Here is a 17,286-nt window from a genome sequence, read left to right on the forward strand (position 1 = left end):
TGTTTTGTAACAAAAAGCCATATTGCATCATTTAATTTGCTCAAGTCATGCAAATAGGAAAAAATCAATAGGACAAAAAGGGGTCGACTTATCCTCCTCCCCACTAAACTGCTGCCCACACACAGAGTCCTGTTGCTTATGGCAAAAGAATAACAACAACACCATTGTGTTTGTTAGTTGGTTCACTAATGGGTGAAACTAGAGAACATCATTCTCTTTCAGTCCCCAGCTCTGTCCAAATGTTCATGCCTTTTGAGGGAGCATTTGTCCAACTCCCTCTATTCCCAGATGAGTGAGAACTGTCTTGCTGCAGGTTTTCAGCTGCAGCTCTCTCTTTATTCTTACCATATGCAGCAGTAGTCTGAGATTCAGGGGACAGATATTCCAGCATTTTATTCAAAACAATGTCATTAAGCTCCTGTATGGTAATTGAATTAAATTACAAAAAAAAAAAAAAAAAAAAAAGCTACATTCACATCATCTGCAGGGTTTTACCAGGAGCCCAAAAGAACCAGGAAATTCATAGAAGGGTTTAGAAATATTTGCCATTAAGTCTCCCTGTGTGCAATGTACACTATGAATATACCAGTGATCTGCAGACCCCTGCAATACTGAACTCTTCCAGGAACATGAGGAATGAAAACTTTGTTAACTAAATATAGTGGGGAGTTGGAGGGGTGGGGGAGGGACTGAGGGGAGTTATGACCCTTAAGAGGAGTTACATAAATTTTTTTTTTAAGAAATCATTCTTTAGGAAGAAATCTGCCACGTTAGCTATCCACATTCCTTTCCGTTTTACGTGCTTCCAATCTCCAACAAACCCCTACTCATTTGGAAAATGTGTCTGAATTAAATTTGGTACACTAGACTTTGCTGGTTCCATTACAAGTGCTTTATAAACCAACAATACTCAAATTGTTCAAAACAGAGTAGTGATATAGCTGTGCATGTGCATTCTTGACCTGTGTTAGTTCTCAAGTTTTAATAGTTTTTAAAACATGTTATTTTATAATAAACTTCAGTGTTTCCCTGTTCTCCCCCAAGCCTTTCTGGCTTATAATATATGTTAGGGTCTTATTTCATAATGTGTGTACAGGAGAGATGATGGCTATTTGAAAGGACCCGTTTTTGTTTATGAAAAAAAGAAAAAAAATCCCAAGAAGGATTTCTGCAACTTTTCAAGAAACTACAGGCAGGGCTTTCTCCTACTGGAAGAAACTTCATAGATAGTAGCAAACTAGGTAGGAATATTGAGCTTGCTCAAGTGTGCAATTAAGTCCAGTTTCCAAACTAACACGTTTTCTTTAATGTCATGAACTAGCATTGAGTTCAGTCCTTCGGCCATGGTATTATGCTTTTATATTTTAATTTTTTGGTGTATTTTAATAATTTTGTGTATTGTAATGAGATTATTAAATAAATACCGCCCAAAATTAGGAAGTTATATTGTCTTCGCAATATTTTTGCAGCTCCTAAATGCAACATGCTAAAAGGATCTAATTCCCATTAGCCAAATTGAATCCGCAGCCAACTGAAATACCCCCATTTCTAAAACTTAACTTGTAGCCACAGAGGCATAGAGGCTCTCTCTACCTTGGGTGGTTTCACAGCCAAAGCTGTCAAGGAATGGGTGAAAAGTAATTGTTTTCAAGTGTGCCCTTTTACAATCATTTGTTTGCTCTGGCTCTTTCAGGGACAAAGGCTATTGTTGAACACATCCAGCTAAACAAATAACTCATCCTGGGGTCCCTTTAACAGCTGCCTTCGTACAATGATCTATTTACATATTAGCCTAAAATTGAAACTGAACTCTTTAATGACATAATCCAGCACTATAGTCCAGAGACGCATGTGCTCTACCCAACAGCTGAACAACCTTGTAGGCATATGATTTTTAGAAATAACTTTTTGTGTACCAAATGATCTTAAGGCGACATCTTAATATACTGTCATGTATTTTCTCCTTTTGTCTGCTCATCAAACCCATGTGGGTGCCTTTTGATCTTCTTTGTTCAGTTAGTTGATAAATAAAGAGAAATACAGAAGGTCTCTGTCACCCATTTTACTATTTGTTGATAAGCTATAGTTGTAGGCCACGCTTCACGGTGTATTCCAGTATTTATCTTACCTTCCTTCTATGGATTTTACTTTCTTGTGGCTCAAGATTAAAGGATGACCTGCCAGATGTTATACATTAGTCAGCAACAGCCACAATCATTACTAGGCATGCTGTAATAATGTTTCGAAGTTTTACATGACTTTCAAAGTATATTTAGTTTAAACCACTATAATTTGATGGTTTCATATATGGCTTTTAGAAATCGAAACAGGAAATTAGCTTAAATTTCTTCTTAAGATTGATGACATTGTCAGACATAAAGTTAAGGACCTATATCGACACAAGCACATAGGCAAAAAAAAAAAAAAAAGGAAGAAGAAAAACTACCCTACACACCCCAGGACTCATCTGTCTAAAACAGTGTTGCAGCTTGGGCTGAGTCAGTTTAATTGACTTCAGTAAGACTATTGGTTCATTGAAACCAAAGCCAGAATGATGGCTCTATCTATCTTCAAATAGGTATTTACACTGCAGACCTCACACAGAGCAAAATGTTACCATCCCGCTGGGCCGGAACAGCATGAAACTTTACAAAGAATAATATTATACTCAATTTCAGATAATTTATTGAATCCTATTTCTGAAACTTTTGATGAGAGATCTTGTGGCCAGGACACATTCCAAAAATTGTAAAAGACAAAATTCTTTAGGCTCTAAAATCAAGCTCTTCCTGGACAGCAGCTGGGAGAGTATATGGGGATCATTTTGTTTCAGCTATAAAAAATGGAAACATGCATATTCTCCATAAAACTAAAGGTAATTACATTCCAGTTTTTCAGCCAGCAAAGAAGGTGGCTTCAGCATCCTGCAGTTGTTTTGTTCTTAGTGGACTGCTACACGATAAGCAAACAGAACAAAGTTGAACAGTATTAATATTGAATAGATCTGGTGAGGTCTGCCAGAGTATGGACAATAAAAGACATTTAAAACATTCTTGGAATGCAAATTCTAAGTGTCTGGCGTATGTTTCCTTTTAGAAAACTTTAACTGTTTAAGCAATTGTCATTTAAATAAATTGATAAAGATCAAAATGTAAATATAATTGTGATTAATAATAACTTTTCTGAATGTTGTAGATAGTTACACACATCATATATATACATATGTATATATATACATGTATGTATATACATATATATATATATATATACATGTATATATATTTGAAATAGGGTAACTTCTATGGAACTTTTAATCAAATTTTAGCGTGCTTGTAGTCAATGATACTTTTTAGTTGCTTTGTTCTTTCAGGTCCAAATTTTGTGATCATCTAGAATATCTTTATCCTAAAAAATAGAAGCCATACCACTTACTCAAATTAGAACCTCCTTGTGAATGAAGTATTTGCTTTAAACAATGATCTGAAGTTTCAGGTGTTAATTTCAGTTCATAGTTTTAAAGAGATAATTAGGTATAAATGTAGTTATATAAACAGAAAAGGTATGAGATCCATTCCCATTATGGTGGTTTTTATCATGAAAAATAAGTGCTTAATTTAGACAGCACTACATTTCATGTCTCAAATATTGTGCTGGTATTGTCTTCCATATTTATTAGAAGAGCTCCTGAAGTCAGTTTTTTTTTTAAGTTAGTTTTAGACACTAAGACTACTTTATCGAAAAATTACTAACGTCAGGGAATCAGTAACTCTTGAATTGGTCTTATATAAAAGACATACTACGGTATAAATAAAGAGAAAAGTATTCCTTTTTTTTACTAAAACTCACTAAATCCTATGCAAAAGCACTTTTATTAAACTCCTGTGTTTATTCATGCATATACCATACGTGAGGAGCTAGTAAGAACGTTTTTCCTGGCTAAAATAAAATGAATAATTAAAATTGGTCTTAAACCAGTTCAGCTTCAGATATTATTTTTATACAACACGAAAAGGAGGTATTTCCCCCACTTGAGGAAACTTTCCCTGTGCAATCTGTAGGTTGAAAATTAACTGAAATTAGAGAAGTGTAATTCCAGTAATATCCCTAAGAATATCATATTAGGACTTTCAGGAGTGAACTACATTTTTACGTAAGACACAAATAACCATGTCTTAAAAAATTCTTCCTTACTTACTATAAAGTAACTATAAATCCTTTCTTACTATAAAGATAGTAAGAGTTTTAAAGTTAAATACCAGTCACTCTGCACTTTGATACAGAGTAAAATGATAAAGGTTAACAGGTCTCAATAAAATTGTCCTTTAATTTTTCATACCCAGAAGATAAACAGACTTTGATTTGCAAGAGTAAGAGGCACTTCTGTGCATCCTTACCCTCTGCTCCCCCATCCCAGCCCAAGAGACTCTACTTATATCCTTATTAAAAGCATTCTGTATCTGTGGCATGGTAATTCTTTTCAGACAACCGCATAGGCTAAATTACACGATTCTACTGATAGGATTACGAAAAAATATAACTAAACCTAACGTCACATGACTAAAAAGAAGTTTGTTTCTGATTTATGGCTTTCAGATATTTTCTGTTACCAACAACACAGAATGTGGGAAGTTACTGGAGGAAATCAAATGTGCACTCTGCTCTCCACATTCCCAGAGCCTGTTCCACTCACCTGAAAGAGAAGCCTTGGAAAGAGACCTTGTACTTCCCCTGCTCTGCAAAGACTATTGCAAAGAATTCTTTTATACTTGCCGAGGCCATATTCCAGGTAAAAAAAAAAAAAAAAAAAAAAAAAGGATCAATTAAATAAACGACAGCAGAATGTCCTTTCTCAAATGCTCGCTTCTGAGAGGTATCTCAGCTTCCCAAATACCTATTTTTACCTCACAGTTAGCCTTTACAAATTTGTAACCTTTCCAAATTGCTGCTATAGGGCTTACTGTCATTTCAGTCTACAAACAGTTTGTTGGTTTTGTTGAGATGTTTTACATATGCTGAATCGATAATACAGTTGGGAGTCTTTACACACAATGGATTATCAGTACAGATTCCTTGTCTTCTTCATCCATCAGCATCAATACCAAGACAGCCTCCTTTTCTACCTCGCTGACACCAAAGTACAGTTGGCCCCCGGACTCTTAAGGTCTTACTTCCTTAAAGAATCATTAGAAATCCAAAAAAGTAACACCTTACAGAGCGCCTTCACATCTAATGACTAATTTGCTCCTCAAAAACTCTGTGCTCCAGGAACGAAAGGTGGGGTCATCCCTATTTGACCAATGAGGATAACCGAGCCTGAGGAGACGTGAAACGTCTTAACCAAAGTTGTGTGGCGAGGAAGTGATAGGACAAATAGAGAAGTTCGTGGGCTGACAGTGTCACAAATATACCTGCTCACGACCTATTTTGGACCCTGATAAACACATAGATTCTTGGACCTTGATTACCGTTACCATCAAAAGTTTGTAAACTTGGGTTGTTGTTGCTTTAGCTGGAAGAATCAACATAGAGACACAAAAGAATTTAACGAGACAGATTCTGTTTAGTTAGGCAGAGTCACACACAAACAAATCTCCTGGAGCTAACAGTTTATAAAACTACATGGCATTGAAGGAAAAGACAAGTTTTAAGAACCGTAGGATGCACTTGGAGAACTTTTTAAACTGTTATGCATATTTTACATTTTTCTCTGACCCAGAAAAGTGTACATTTTTTATTCTGTTATAGAGCTCTCTTAATAACCTAAGAAAACATTTTGACTAGGACTGCTTTCTTCCTTTGGTGTACCATAACAAGTCTCCAAACCCATTCGTGCGAAAATATGATTCTTGTCTTTATAAACCACCGCCATGTTTGTAAGGCTTTTCTTGAACCAGCTGTTTCTTCCTCTTTATCACATTCCCCAAAGCAGAGTAGAATAGGTCACGGTTGCCTAGATGTCCTGCTGAGAAGCGATAACAGATTAGGTATCCTAAAGCTTTGCTGCACTTTTCAAGTCCTGAAGGTTTGCCCTTACCAATATAAATTGCAAGTAATGTGGGCACTTACCATTTTTGTCTGCCTCTAGCTACCTGAGATAAATACAACTGTGCTGGATTTAAGGACTCACCCCCAAGGTCTCCATAGACGTGAAGTTATTTTAGCTTCCAAAACAAACACCAGAAAGCAGTATCCAGCAAAAGAGAGAGTATGGCAAATAGCTTAGAAGCCAGAGCGGCAGACACCTCGCCCCCCCCAGATCAACATATGTGGTGACGAATGACAAATTTATTTTTCTACAAAGTTTGTATATATGTAAAACTGCCGAGGTGCATCAAGATGTCAAGTGCTTTTGGGGGCCACCCAGGCTGCCTTGAAAGATAACCAGATGAAAGCTGCACTCCAGGGGTGGAGAGGGCAGCGAGGGTGCTTTCCAGGGACAGGCTACAGGCTCTAGCAACAAGCAGAGGGGACTTCCCCCGCATCAGTCAAATGCTAATAATCGCTCTAAATACTTGTCCCCAAAGCGAGTTGTAATAGCACACTCTTTGTGTTGATTTCTGGTAATCGATTTGTTTCCAGACTGCTCCCTGGCACACAGTGGACCGTTTTCTAAAGTATGATAGATAAGCTGGTAATCCTCCCCTCAGCCCTTGCCCCACCACAGAAGGCTTTCTGCAATTCTGGAATACTTGCTTTTCAGAAATTGCCCTCAAAGCAAATTTTTAATATTTTCACCTTCTTAAATTCTACTGAATGATATGGTTTACTTTCCTCTGGAGTTCAGAACTGTGGAAAACTATGATTCTTTCTTGTAAGAAGTCAATATATTTGACCACCCTCATGATGGTCATGCACCTATTCATGCACATCAAAAACTGGAAAATCCACCGCTAGGGCAAATGCGGAAAGGGGTTGAGAGAGGGGAAAAAAAAAGAATCTCAGAGGCATCTTCATTTTTCCCCCATTGCCCAGTAGGTCAAGAAGTAAACATATAAATTGCTCTATCCCTTTGCTTCACCTTCATGAGTTTAAGAAAGCACCGTTCCCTTTGGAATCCATGCACATCTGGAAGATAACTGCATTTTAGAAACCTTAATGCAGAAACATTCAGGGTGTGCCTGTTTTCAAAACATAAGAAAAGCTAAAAATTGGTAGTGAGGGTACACTAGTGTTTTATGAATCACAATATTCTCCTGTTGTGGATTGACTTAAGGAAGTAAATTCTTAAAACTTCTAAAAATAGCAAAATTGCATTTGAAAAAAAAAAAAAAACCCTAAAAACCCACACACGCACACAGGAGCTCCTTGCTCGCACCAGCGGCCCGTTTTCCTGCCTGCAGTATGACAAGCAGAGTAGATGCTTTGCTGTTCACTCGGCGATGGCATAGTGCACTCTGTCGAAAGGGTCGAAAGGGACATGTGTTGGCCTTGCTTCTTTCTTTTCATTTGTTAACCGCGGAGTATCATGATACACTTTTTCTCACTCTTAGACCGTCCTCTCTTGAGTGTAGTTATTTAGTGCGAAATGTCTGTATACAATTAGTTCAATTGGTTTAATCCTGTTGCTAATGAGGCCAAGGTCAAGGGTTTGAGTCCACTGAGCCTCTCTCGTCCATAGCCACTCCTGACCCCAGTCAGATATCTTGCACATGTGGCTTATGAGTCCCCAGGAGAACAAACCAGACAGAATGGAGGGGTACATCAAAGTCCACTACCTTCATTAGAAAATGCTGTCAAGTGCAGGCCTTACTGACAGTGGGTTTTGTTTTGTTTTTTGTTTTTCTTATCATGGTGAACAGCATATATAATGAGGAAAAGTAACTTTTCTCTGGCGCACATGGCCAAGAGAATGGCTAGAGCTTAAAATAGTCCACAGAGAATATTTATTTACACCAGTATGTTATGGGGTGCCTTGTGGTGTAGTAGGACTGGATTCATCACAATCCAGGAGAATAGTTACAGGTCCAGGATATTTGACACATAATCGGGAATTTTAAAAAAGACATCTGCTGGAATAATCCGTGTATTTCCATCATCAGTAGACTTGATCATGCTATGATGATCCAGGGTGAACTAAACACCCACCTCCAGTAAAATGCTCTTCAGGGTCTTGTTCCAAAGAGAAGGGTACCATTTGGTAAATTATATCTTCCCTGGTAATAAATGTAAGCCCACTGTCCTGAAACAGGGACCCTTTTAGCTCTTCACAGCAGAATATATCTGATTCATCACTGTCCATGAAATCAGATCATTTAGGGTAAAGTATTAACAAAAGTAGAAGATGTGCAATTCAAATATTGTAATTATGAGGAAGATGCCCGTATTTTTATGTAAAAGCCTTTCGAGTTGGCTCCCTCCTTCACACTTACTCAGATTCCGTAAAAAGCTAGGAGTAATTCCTTGTTAATTCCATTTTTGTTTTTGCTTTTGTTTTAATTTGGTAAGAGAACACCTCTGAAGCCATAGAGCTTATGAGTCTGTACTCTTTAATCTTCAGATGTTCCATTTGAAAATGATTTGTCACTTCCACGGTTGTCCCCAGCTCCTTGTAAAATGGAATCAGCCATCAGCATTGTTAATTTTCTCCTAAAATGGTATTGGTTTGCAGACTGTAATCCTAGAATACAGATATTTTTTAAAAAGCCAACTCAAAATTTCTTCTCAATTGCACTTTGAAATTTTTTTGTGATCCTGCAGGCAAAAAATCATGTTAAAACAAAATTTCTCATTTACACATTCAGTTATAAATATATCCATAGTATGACAGTATTCCGGCATGCATAATATTGGCACAGAGATCTTGCTGCCTGATGGGAGCTGTGTGTGCGTGTACGTGTCCCCAAAAAAAGATCTAGCCCAAAACTGCAAAAAGTTTGATTTAGCACCACAGTTTTCCTTTTCTTCTTTTTACATCAAACAGACTTGTTCAACACTACTGGGCAGTTTTCATCTATATGCTTAGCCAGGAAAGAATGGAGGAGAAAAGTTATCTTCTATAAACAGTGAATCCCTGAAGAAGAGTAAATGCTGCTACAGCCTTCATTCCCCTCCCCAATTTCTAATCCCTGAATTTTTTCAAAGAAAGATAACCTCCTTCCAGCTGCCTTGCCCCTCCCATGGAGCACCCCTCCCAGCTGCCATGCCTCCTTTCAGTCTCACCCCTACCCCCACCCCTACACACACACACACACACACACACACACACACACACACTCCCAAGGACATCTGCTCTCACTTGCCAGATTTCCAAGGAGAAGATGTTTCCCAATAGGCTAGTCACATACTGGCCTTGAAAAGTCTGTCTCAGAAATTTAGGGGTGATACATTTTACCCGAAAGTTAGGTCAAAATGTACATCAAGACCCTCAAAATTCTAAGATTGGCTTTAGGTTTGAGGGGACCTAAGTCAAGCTCATAGAAAATAGACTTTAAGTCTTTCATGTGCCACTGAAAAGTCTCACTTGGTTGTCCCCAATTCTTGTTCTTACCAATCCTTGCAAACCTGGATCCATTATACAACTTCTGAACATCAACTGGGTCACAAGGTGCCTTTATCATGAAGCTGTTATGTGTACAGTAATTTAATTTGTTAGGTAAAAACCAAAACATTATGCATAGTCAAAGACATGAGACCTGCAGCAGGCAGTTAGGACATCATATAAGGTTGACTCTGGTAGCAATATCACACTTTGAGAGCAGAAATAATCAGAATATGGAAGCAGTCTTAGGAATATGCCCCCCCCCAAAATACCTTATTAACTCACATTGTGAAAATAATGTCAAAACTCTTTTTTTTTTTCATAAAGTCCTCCTCTCTTTTAGTAAATATAGCTGTTTTTATTTGATAAAAATTCTCAATCGGTAAGAAAAGAGAAAACATCTTTCAGATCTCTTTAAGCAAGTCTGTTTTGACTTGTTTTTGTTTTTTGTTCAGTGAGGGTGGCATGCCAGCTTTCTGATTGAGAAAACTGAAGGGACATTTTAAATATAGTTCTTGTATTACAAAATAATCATTATTCTCTATAAGTGAGGTGTAGGAAAGGCACATACATATTTGAAAATGGAGGCTCTGCTCTTAGCACCACTGTGGTGGGTCGGTCATTTATTACAGCGTCTAAGGACCATTGATAGTCCCTAGATGCACCATTTAATCACATGTGAGTGACAATAGAAAAAGAATTGTAAAATGACCCAAATAAGCATCTGACGGCCTATCTCTTTCTTGATTCTAGCATGTTCTTCTTAGGAAGTTATTTATTATGGTAGGGGGAGAAAGTGCTGAATAGTGATGGGATAAACTTACAACATAGGGTAAATGAGGAAGCTTGCAAACAGAGTCCGTACAATAACAAGATTAATGCTGGATTTGTGTTATGTGTATTTCCTTTGAGTCTTTTAAAATAGCCAATGCAATATTATTTCACTTTAACTGAAATTCTTAAATTTTGGTTGAAGAAATGGAAATCCCAAGCCAAAAGAAAGTGGTTTTCTTTCCTTTTATTATTTTCCCAGAATATTCATACACTTTCTAAAAATTCTTTTCCTATAGTTTATCTTTCAAACAGGGTGTTTTTACTGTGACCCTAAATATTTCTAATGAGTCTTTCTGCATTTCTTTAAAGGTTTCCTCCAAACTACTGCTGAAGAGTTTTGCTTTTACTATGCAAGAAAAGATGGTGGGTTGTGCTTTCCAGATTTTCCAAGAAAACAAATCAGAGGACCAGCATCTAACTACCTGGACCAGATGGAAGAATATGACAAAGTGGAAGAGATCAGCAGGTCATAAAGATAAATGCTCTTTAATCTTAAAAAACAAAAACAAAAAACCAACTGACAAATCTTGTGGTTTCGATAGTGAATCATCTGTGCTTGATTCCAGCAGCTATACCCTCCAGATGCTTTTTTTTTTTTTTCTTTTTGGTAGTTTGCTTCTCTAATATCGTATTTGCATCCATGCTTTTAATGCTTAGACTACTAATCTTTTATTATGAGTTTGGCTCCTCTGTGATTCATGTGAATTTCATGATTATAGTTTTAAACTTGACCTTTATGATTGTTGTTAGCATGGAAATATTCCTCAGTGTTATTATTAGCAAATCAGAGTTTTATAAGTAGATCTTAGAACTTTCTCTCTGAGGGCCTTTCTGTAAGGCTTAATTATTGTGAGTAAAGCTAACTTTAATTATAGTCACTGAAAGACAAGATGATGAGCTTATAAAATTTTAAGACACGTAAAATTTTGATTTTGAGTCTCTCTTTGAATTTTTGGTAGAAGGTTATTTGTTCCACTGAAAAGAATTTAAAAGAATCATATTGTGACTTTGGGGTTAACAGCATGTCATGATTCTCGAAACCCTTGATTCCTAGAGGAAATATATTTTGAAAAGGATGCTAAGTGCATCCTTTACCTCCTTCCCCTCAAGAAAAGCTTACTGGTTTTCTTTAATTTGTTTAGAAAGCACAAACACAACTGCTTCTGTCTTCAGGAGGTTGTGAGCGGGCTGCGGCAGCCCGTCGGTACCCTGCATAGCGGGGATGGCTCGCACCGTCTCTTCATTCTGGAAAAAGAAGGTTACGTGAAGATACTTAGCCCTGAAGGAGAAATTTTCAAGGAGCCTTATTTGGACATTCACAAACTTGTTCAAAGTGGAATAAAGGTTGGCTTTTTAAATTTTATTTATCTTTGCTCTGGCTATGTTAATTTTATTCTAGTGGTATCGCTCTCGCTGAAAGTATTTGTAATAAAAGAAAGAATGTTTAAGGAGGACAGAAGGAGACAACCTAAGGGGACAATAATTATGGCAACTGAATTGGGACCATGACATGAAATTTTTAATGTTATTTGGTGACTCTTAAGCCGTGCTCTCAGGCTGATATCTTGACATGCTTTCCTTATGTAACTTGCACATTTAAAATAATTCTTGGTTTTTCAAAGTATGTGTTTAAATGTTGTTTAACAGTAATACTTAGAATTGTGTATCAGCACTTGCTAGTAGAAACAAAGAGGTCTTTTGGTTATTTTGGCAATAGCAAAGCACTCTTTTACCGCATCTGTTTTTGAGTCTGTCATAAAAAAAATGCTACTTTTACGGTGCCCTCCTTGTACAATGTTTTTACAGGTAAGTCAAATGTTTTCATCTATAGTTGGCCATTTTTATATTACATATGCTTATGCTGTCTTCCTTCTCACTTCTCCAATTTGAATTCTTACGTTAAATAATCTAGTAGTATATAAATAAAATTACCGTCATGGTTGTTTGACGAGAGCATAACATACTCTTAGCAGTAAGAAGCTGTAAAGGAAACTGTGGCATTTTAAAATGAGGCACATTCAATAGCTCATGACTAATTTAGAATGAGACAAAGTAACAGTAGGATTGGAGAAGAACTGGTTGTCTTTATTTCTTACCTGGGGCAAAAAGGCCAAGGAGGATTTATACTCTTCTACTCATATAGAAATGAGCTCCTTCTTGCTTTGTTGAGCTCTATTCAAAGGTAAGAACAGCAAAACCAGAAACAAGTCAGGAAAAAACAGAAGTATATTCCTGATATCGATTCATTACCTCCCATGTAAAATGATTAGAATGATCCAGTTAGAATACAGGGATTCTATATTCCATATCGTTGGTACCACCCAAATTCAGTTGTGTGTTGTGACTGTGTCACCAAGACATCCTGCATAAGAGAAGTACTTTATGGCACGTGTGGTCCTTTATGGAAAAGAACTTCAGCACCAACACACAGATCATTTGGAAGATCTGTTTAACTCAGTAGTTTCAACTTTCTCCCAATAAAAGTTTTCATTAGAATTCACAACAAATCACCAAAAGTCTCTTAAGTTGGAGCATTAGTGTTTTGCACAGAAGACTTTAATAAGTACATTTTGAACTGTGTTGTGATCACTCACTGCCAGTGATACCTAAAGAGCAAAGAATTAAGATACAACAGCAAGTGCATTACTCACTAGCAGTGTATTTTTCTTACTGTGAAGGTTATATGTACTCTCTAGGAAAGAAAAAATTGGGGAATGGATTTTAAAAATCATCACCTATAATCTCATCAGTTAAAGAATACCACTATTAACATTTTGATATACTTCCAGCTTTTATATTAAAATTAGATGAATTGATCCTGACTGCAAAGGTAATACAGGTCCATTTTAATAAATGCGGAAACATACAAGAACATGTTTTCTTGTTGCTTTTCTCCTAAGCAGCTTTAAAATAAAACTGAAATCAAACCATATATACATCTTTTTAGCCTTCTTTTTTTTGACATAACGATATGTCATGAGTATGTTACCAGATTTGAAAACTTTTCTCAAAAACTTAGTTTTTATCTCTTCTGGGCATTCCAATTCCTAATTATGAGACATTTAGAGTGACTCCAGTATTTTCTTTTTATCAGTGTAAATAATGTGATTTATCATTCTTGTGTGTATTATTTAACCTGCTTATGAATGACTTCCTTAATGTCCCTTTGTAGCAAGAGCGTTACTGAGATGAAGGACGTAAACCATGATACACATTGCCAATGGCTTTAGAATGTATTTTCAAATATTTGAAAGAGTTAACATACAGCTTTTAAATATTATTTGAATAAAAATATTGGTATTAGAGGCGCCTGGGTGGCTCAGTCGTTAAGCATCTGCCTTCAGCTCAGGGCATGATCCTGGCATTCTGGGATCGAGCCCCACATCAGGCTCCTCTTTTGGGAGCCTGCTTCTTCCTCTCCCAGTCCCCCTGCTTGTGTTCCATCTCTCGCTGGCTGTCTCTCTCTCTCTGTCAAATAAATAAATAAAATCTTAAAAGATATATATATATATATATATATATATATATATATGTATTAAAAAGATAATGCATGATAAAATGTAGGTGTAAGAAATGGGCTCAATTTTGTTGTAAGCAGTAAAGAACTGATGTTCTCGTTTCTACTTCAATTTTCTTGCCTAGGGAATGACAGCCTTTTAATTAGGGTCCTCTCAGAGTGCCTCTGTTTCAACTTATGCCCATTCATTGGGATAGTGAATGAAAGTTTATCTTCTCCTACCTCGAGGCATTTCATCACGCAATAAAATTGTATAAGCCAGGTTATGACAGTGCCATGAGTCTGCAGTGGGTATATTCTACAGGCCTCTGGAAATTCTGTAGAACCCCCTTTGTGCCTTGTTTCCTAGGACAGTCCCAGACCTTTGAGGGCTTCAAATAAACTTCAAAATCCATGATTCTACATTTGTAGAATACATACCATAACATATTTTTTAAAGTGCAATATTTGAATTCTCTTGGAGTTTGGAATTAGCGGCGTCAATAAGATAGGAACCTATCACGGCATAGTTGAGTATACACTGTATAATGAGTAACGAGACCACAGCCTTGTTACCTCAGGTGGGTGATGTTACAACTGTCCTTTATCTTAGGCGCCATGAAACTTACCTCACAAGTCACGAATTGGAAGCGTTGGAAGAGGCTACTGTTGGTATGATGGGGCAGATGCCAACACATTCATGAGTTGATCATACCATTGATTTCTGTGATATGCCCCTCAGAGACTTGTGAAGCAAAAAAATTTTCACACCTATTTCACAGTAATTTTTTCAGGCTTCTTGATATATGAATAGTTAGAGTGTTCATGGCAGTATTCTGTGTTTGTCAACAATCATTTTACATAAATAATACAAGTAGCATTTTCATAAATTATTATGTATATCACTTCTCTATGCTTTCAGTTTAAAAATTCTAAGAGAGGGCATAAAGGTTTTTTAACTGACTAAAGTATTGATTGCAATACTCAGATCCCAGAAATTAATAATGTATACTAAACCTAACCTTGAAATGAAAACAAGACAGACTGCAGTGAAGATCCCCCCATGATATTAATTAATGATCAGTTTGAGTATATTAAATCAAACATAAAGAGGAATTCCTGATTACAAGAGTTTCCGAAAGCTAGTGCTTGCTGTAAGGGAATCGGGAATTCCATTTCTGCTAATTGTCAATGAAGAATCAACAGGAATTTCTGTCCCCTGGTAAAGGGTTGACCTTTTGTGGCAAGAAGTTGGACTTGGTTGGTATCCTCAAGCCTATACCAGCTCTGATTCTTAAAGCTACTTCAGAGAAGTGCCATCAACATAGCCAATCATCCAAGGAACTTAACTCTTCCCTAAGTGGCCCTGTCTAAAGCTAAAAATATGATGTCTTATTTTTAAATCCATATTGTGCTGCCTATATTGTAGGAGATTTTAGTACACATGATTATCTGTGTCTCACCAAACCAAAGTTTATGCAAAAATGTAAAACACAAGCTAAAGATTTGACTTTTCTTTGCTCTAGGAAATAAATTGTGAAGTTGGATTAATGGAATAAATTCTTATGCCATATGAATTTAAACTGCCATTCATTTGGGAAGAGATGATCCCCTTCACAACAGCTCAAATCCTAGAAGACTGAGCTTTGTGAAATTGCCAAGTAAAGAGTGAGAGAGTGAGGCAGAAAAATGTCTTAAGAGTATGTAATGATTTGATAGATTTTTTATTATCGTGCACTGTATAAGCTGACCACTGATACACTGAAGAACGATCCAAGTGTTCAACTCGTGAGCAGTCTTTAAAATCTTCATTTGTGAGTGTGTATGTGTGTGTATGTGTGCACATGCGTTGTTGTTGTTGTTGTTGTTTTATCCCAAAAGGGAGAAACTTTAAAAATCATGCTATCGATCTCCCAGGGTAAAAACTTCTTTAAGATACTGGTAGTTTGAAATCTTTAAATTGAGCTTATATCTGGATTCTGAATCAGACCTTCTGGCAAGTGCTAGAACCAGCTTTACCTATCTGAGGTCCTTGGGAATGACAAGCCAGTAGTTCTCAGAAATGGCTGTACAATATAATTGCCTGAGAGCTTTCAAAAATTCTGCTGCCCAGATTAAATCGCACTGTCTGGGATTGGAACCTAGGCATTGGTGTGATTTTAAAGCTTTCCCAAGCAATTTCAATGTGTAACCAATTTGAGAGGCACTGATCTAGACTAAATCAAACCCCTGGATCAGTTACACATTGAATGAGACCCGTTTTCTCTGCCCAGACTATGCCCAAGTGCTATTACTGAAATGTCCACGGGGAGCAAATGGTTGAATACTAGTTGTCATTTGCCCTGTACCTTTGGTCACTTACTTGGCCTATACATATTACTTGTCCACTTCCAGGGAGAAAATGATCGTTTTTGCACCATATAAGATTCTTGATATAAAGTTTTGAAAAACAGTATTGTAAAATCTCAGCAATTCTAATTGGACAATTGCTTTGCCTATAAATTTTTCCTGTTTTTGTTCCTTTTGGAACCTGGTATTCAGCTAGTTGGCAAAATATTGTTCCTGTTCCTAAAATATGTAGTTTGCATTTACATCTGTAAACCCTTGTAAAAATGACAAGGACACCAAAAGTTATTCTAGTGTAATTTTACTAAACTTCTGACTACTAAGGATCTGAAAGTCAGCCTTAGCTTTGTGTGTGTGCAGGAAGGACAAGCCCGCACCTGTTACCTACAGGGTGGCCTCTCAAGGAAACCAACACGCAGCTTTCTCTGCCACTCCGTTCTCATGAGCGGCCAGAAGACGGAGAGGCTCACACCCACAGCAGTCCTTTTGGCTAGCAGCGTGCAGCAGACAAAGCCGAAAGACTTGTCTATCATTGGAACAAGTGTGACTGGACTCCTGTCCTTCTCTATCTACTTGGATCCTCATTTCAAAAGATGCTTTTTGAAGCAATCCTTTTACCAGGGGAGGAGAGGACATAAGGCTGAAAGCTGCTGATTGTCCGGGTGACTGAGCCCATTGAGGTGGGACTCTTGAGAGACAGTGGCCCGGGCGCCCGGGAGCCACGGGAGCATGTGGAGGAGGACGCAGGGTGTGCCGGGGCAAGCCCCAGTGGGGCAGCCTCTGATTTCACATGCTTGTAAATCACACGCATAATTATGAGCATCGAAAGTTTAATGAAATCCAAGTGCTCATCAACCCATTGGGGCTGATGTCCTACTTCTCTGCAGTTTGTCAGAGACCCAACCTTTCATGTTTTCCTCTGCCTTAAACTGCTATCTTATGGCAGCCCATGGAATGTTAGTATAGTTTTGCTTGAGTGAAATAAGTCAGAGCAGAAGAAAACATAATTTGCTTATCAAAAGTAGTAGTGGATATATTATACCATGCATACAAATACGTATGCCCATGATTGGACCGTGTGTCAAATACTTCCTCGGAAAATCATTAGAAGTCTGCTTTTGAGCGTACTTTG

The 17,286-nt window shown here is 37.3% G+C and overlaps 1 protein-coding gene across 2 annotated transcripts in view; it reads left to right on the forward strand.

Moving 5' to 3' along the window:
- Positions 1-17,286, forward strand: part of HHIP (hedgehog interacting protein) — a 91,812-nt gene that overhangs the window by 2,009 nt on the left and 72,517 nt on the right. For both annotated transcript variants that reach the window (XM_026499417.4, XM_044384342.3), the window contains exons 2-4: positions 4,594-4,786; positions 10,622-10,778; positions 11,455-11,656. In XM_026499417.4, the coding sequence (XP_026355202.1) occupies positions 4,594-4,786; positions 10,622-10,778; positions 11,455-11,656 (552 nt within the window). The remainder of the gene's footprint in view (positions 1-4,593; positions 4,787-10,621; positions 10,779-11,454; positions 11,657-17,286) is intronic.

This window comes from Ursus arctos, unplaced genomic scaffold (assembly GCF_023065955.2).
Source record: "Ursus arctos isolate Adak ecotype North America unplaced genomic scaffold, UrsArc2.0 scaffold_11, whole genome shotgun sequence".
Classification (NCBI taxonomy): domain Eukaryota; kingdom Metazoa; phylum Chordata; class Mammalia; order Carnivora; family Ursidae; genus Ursus; species Ursus arctos.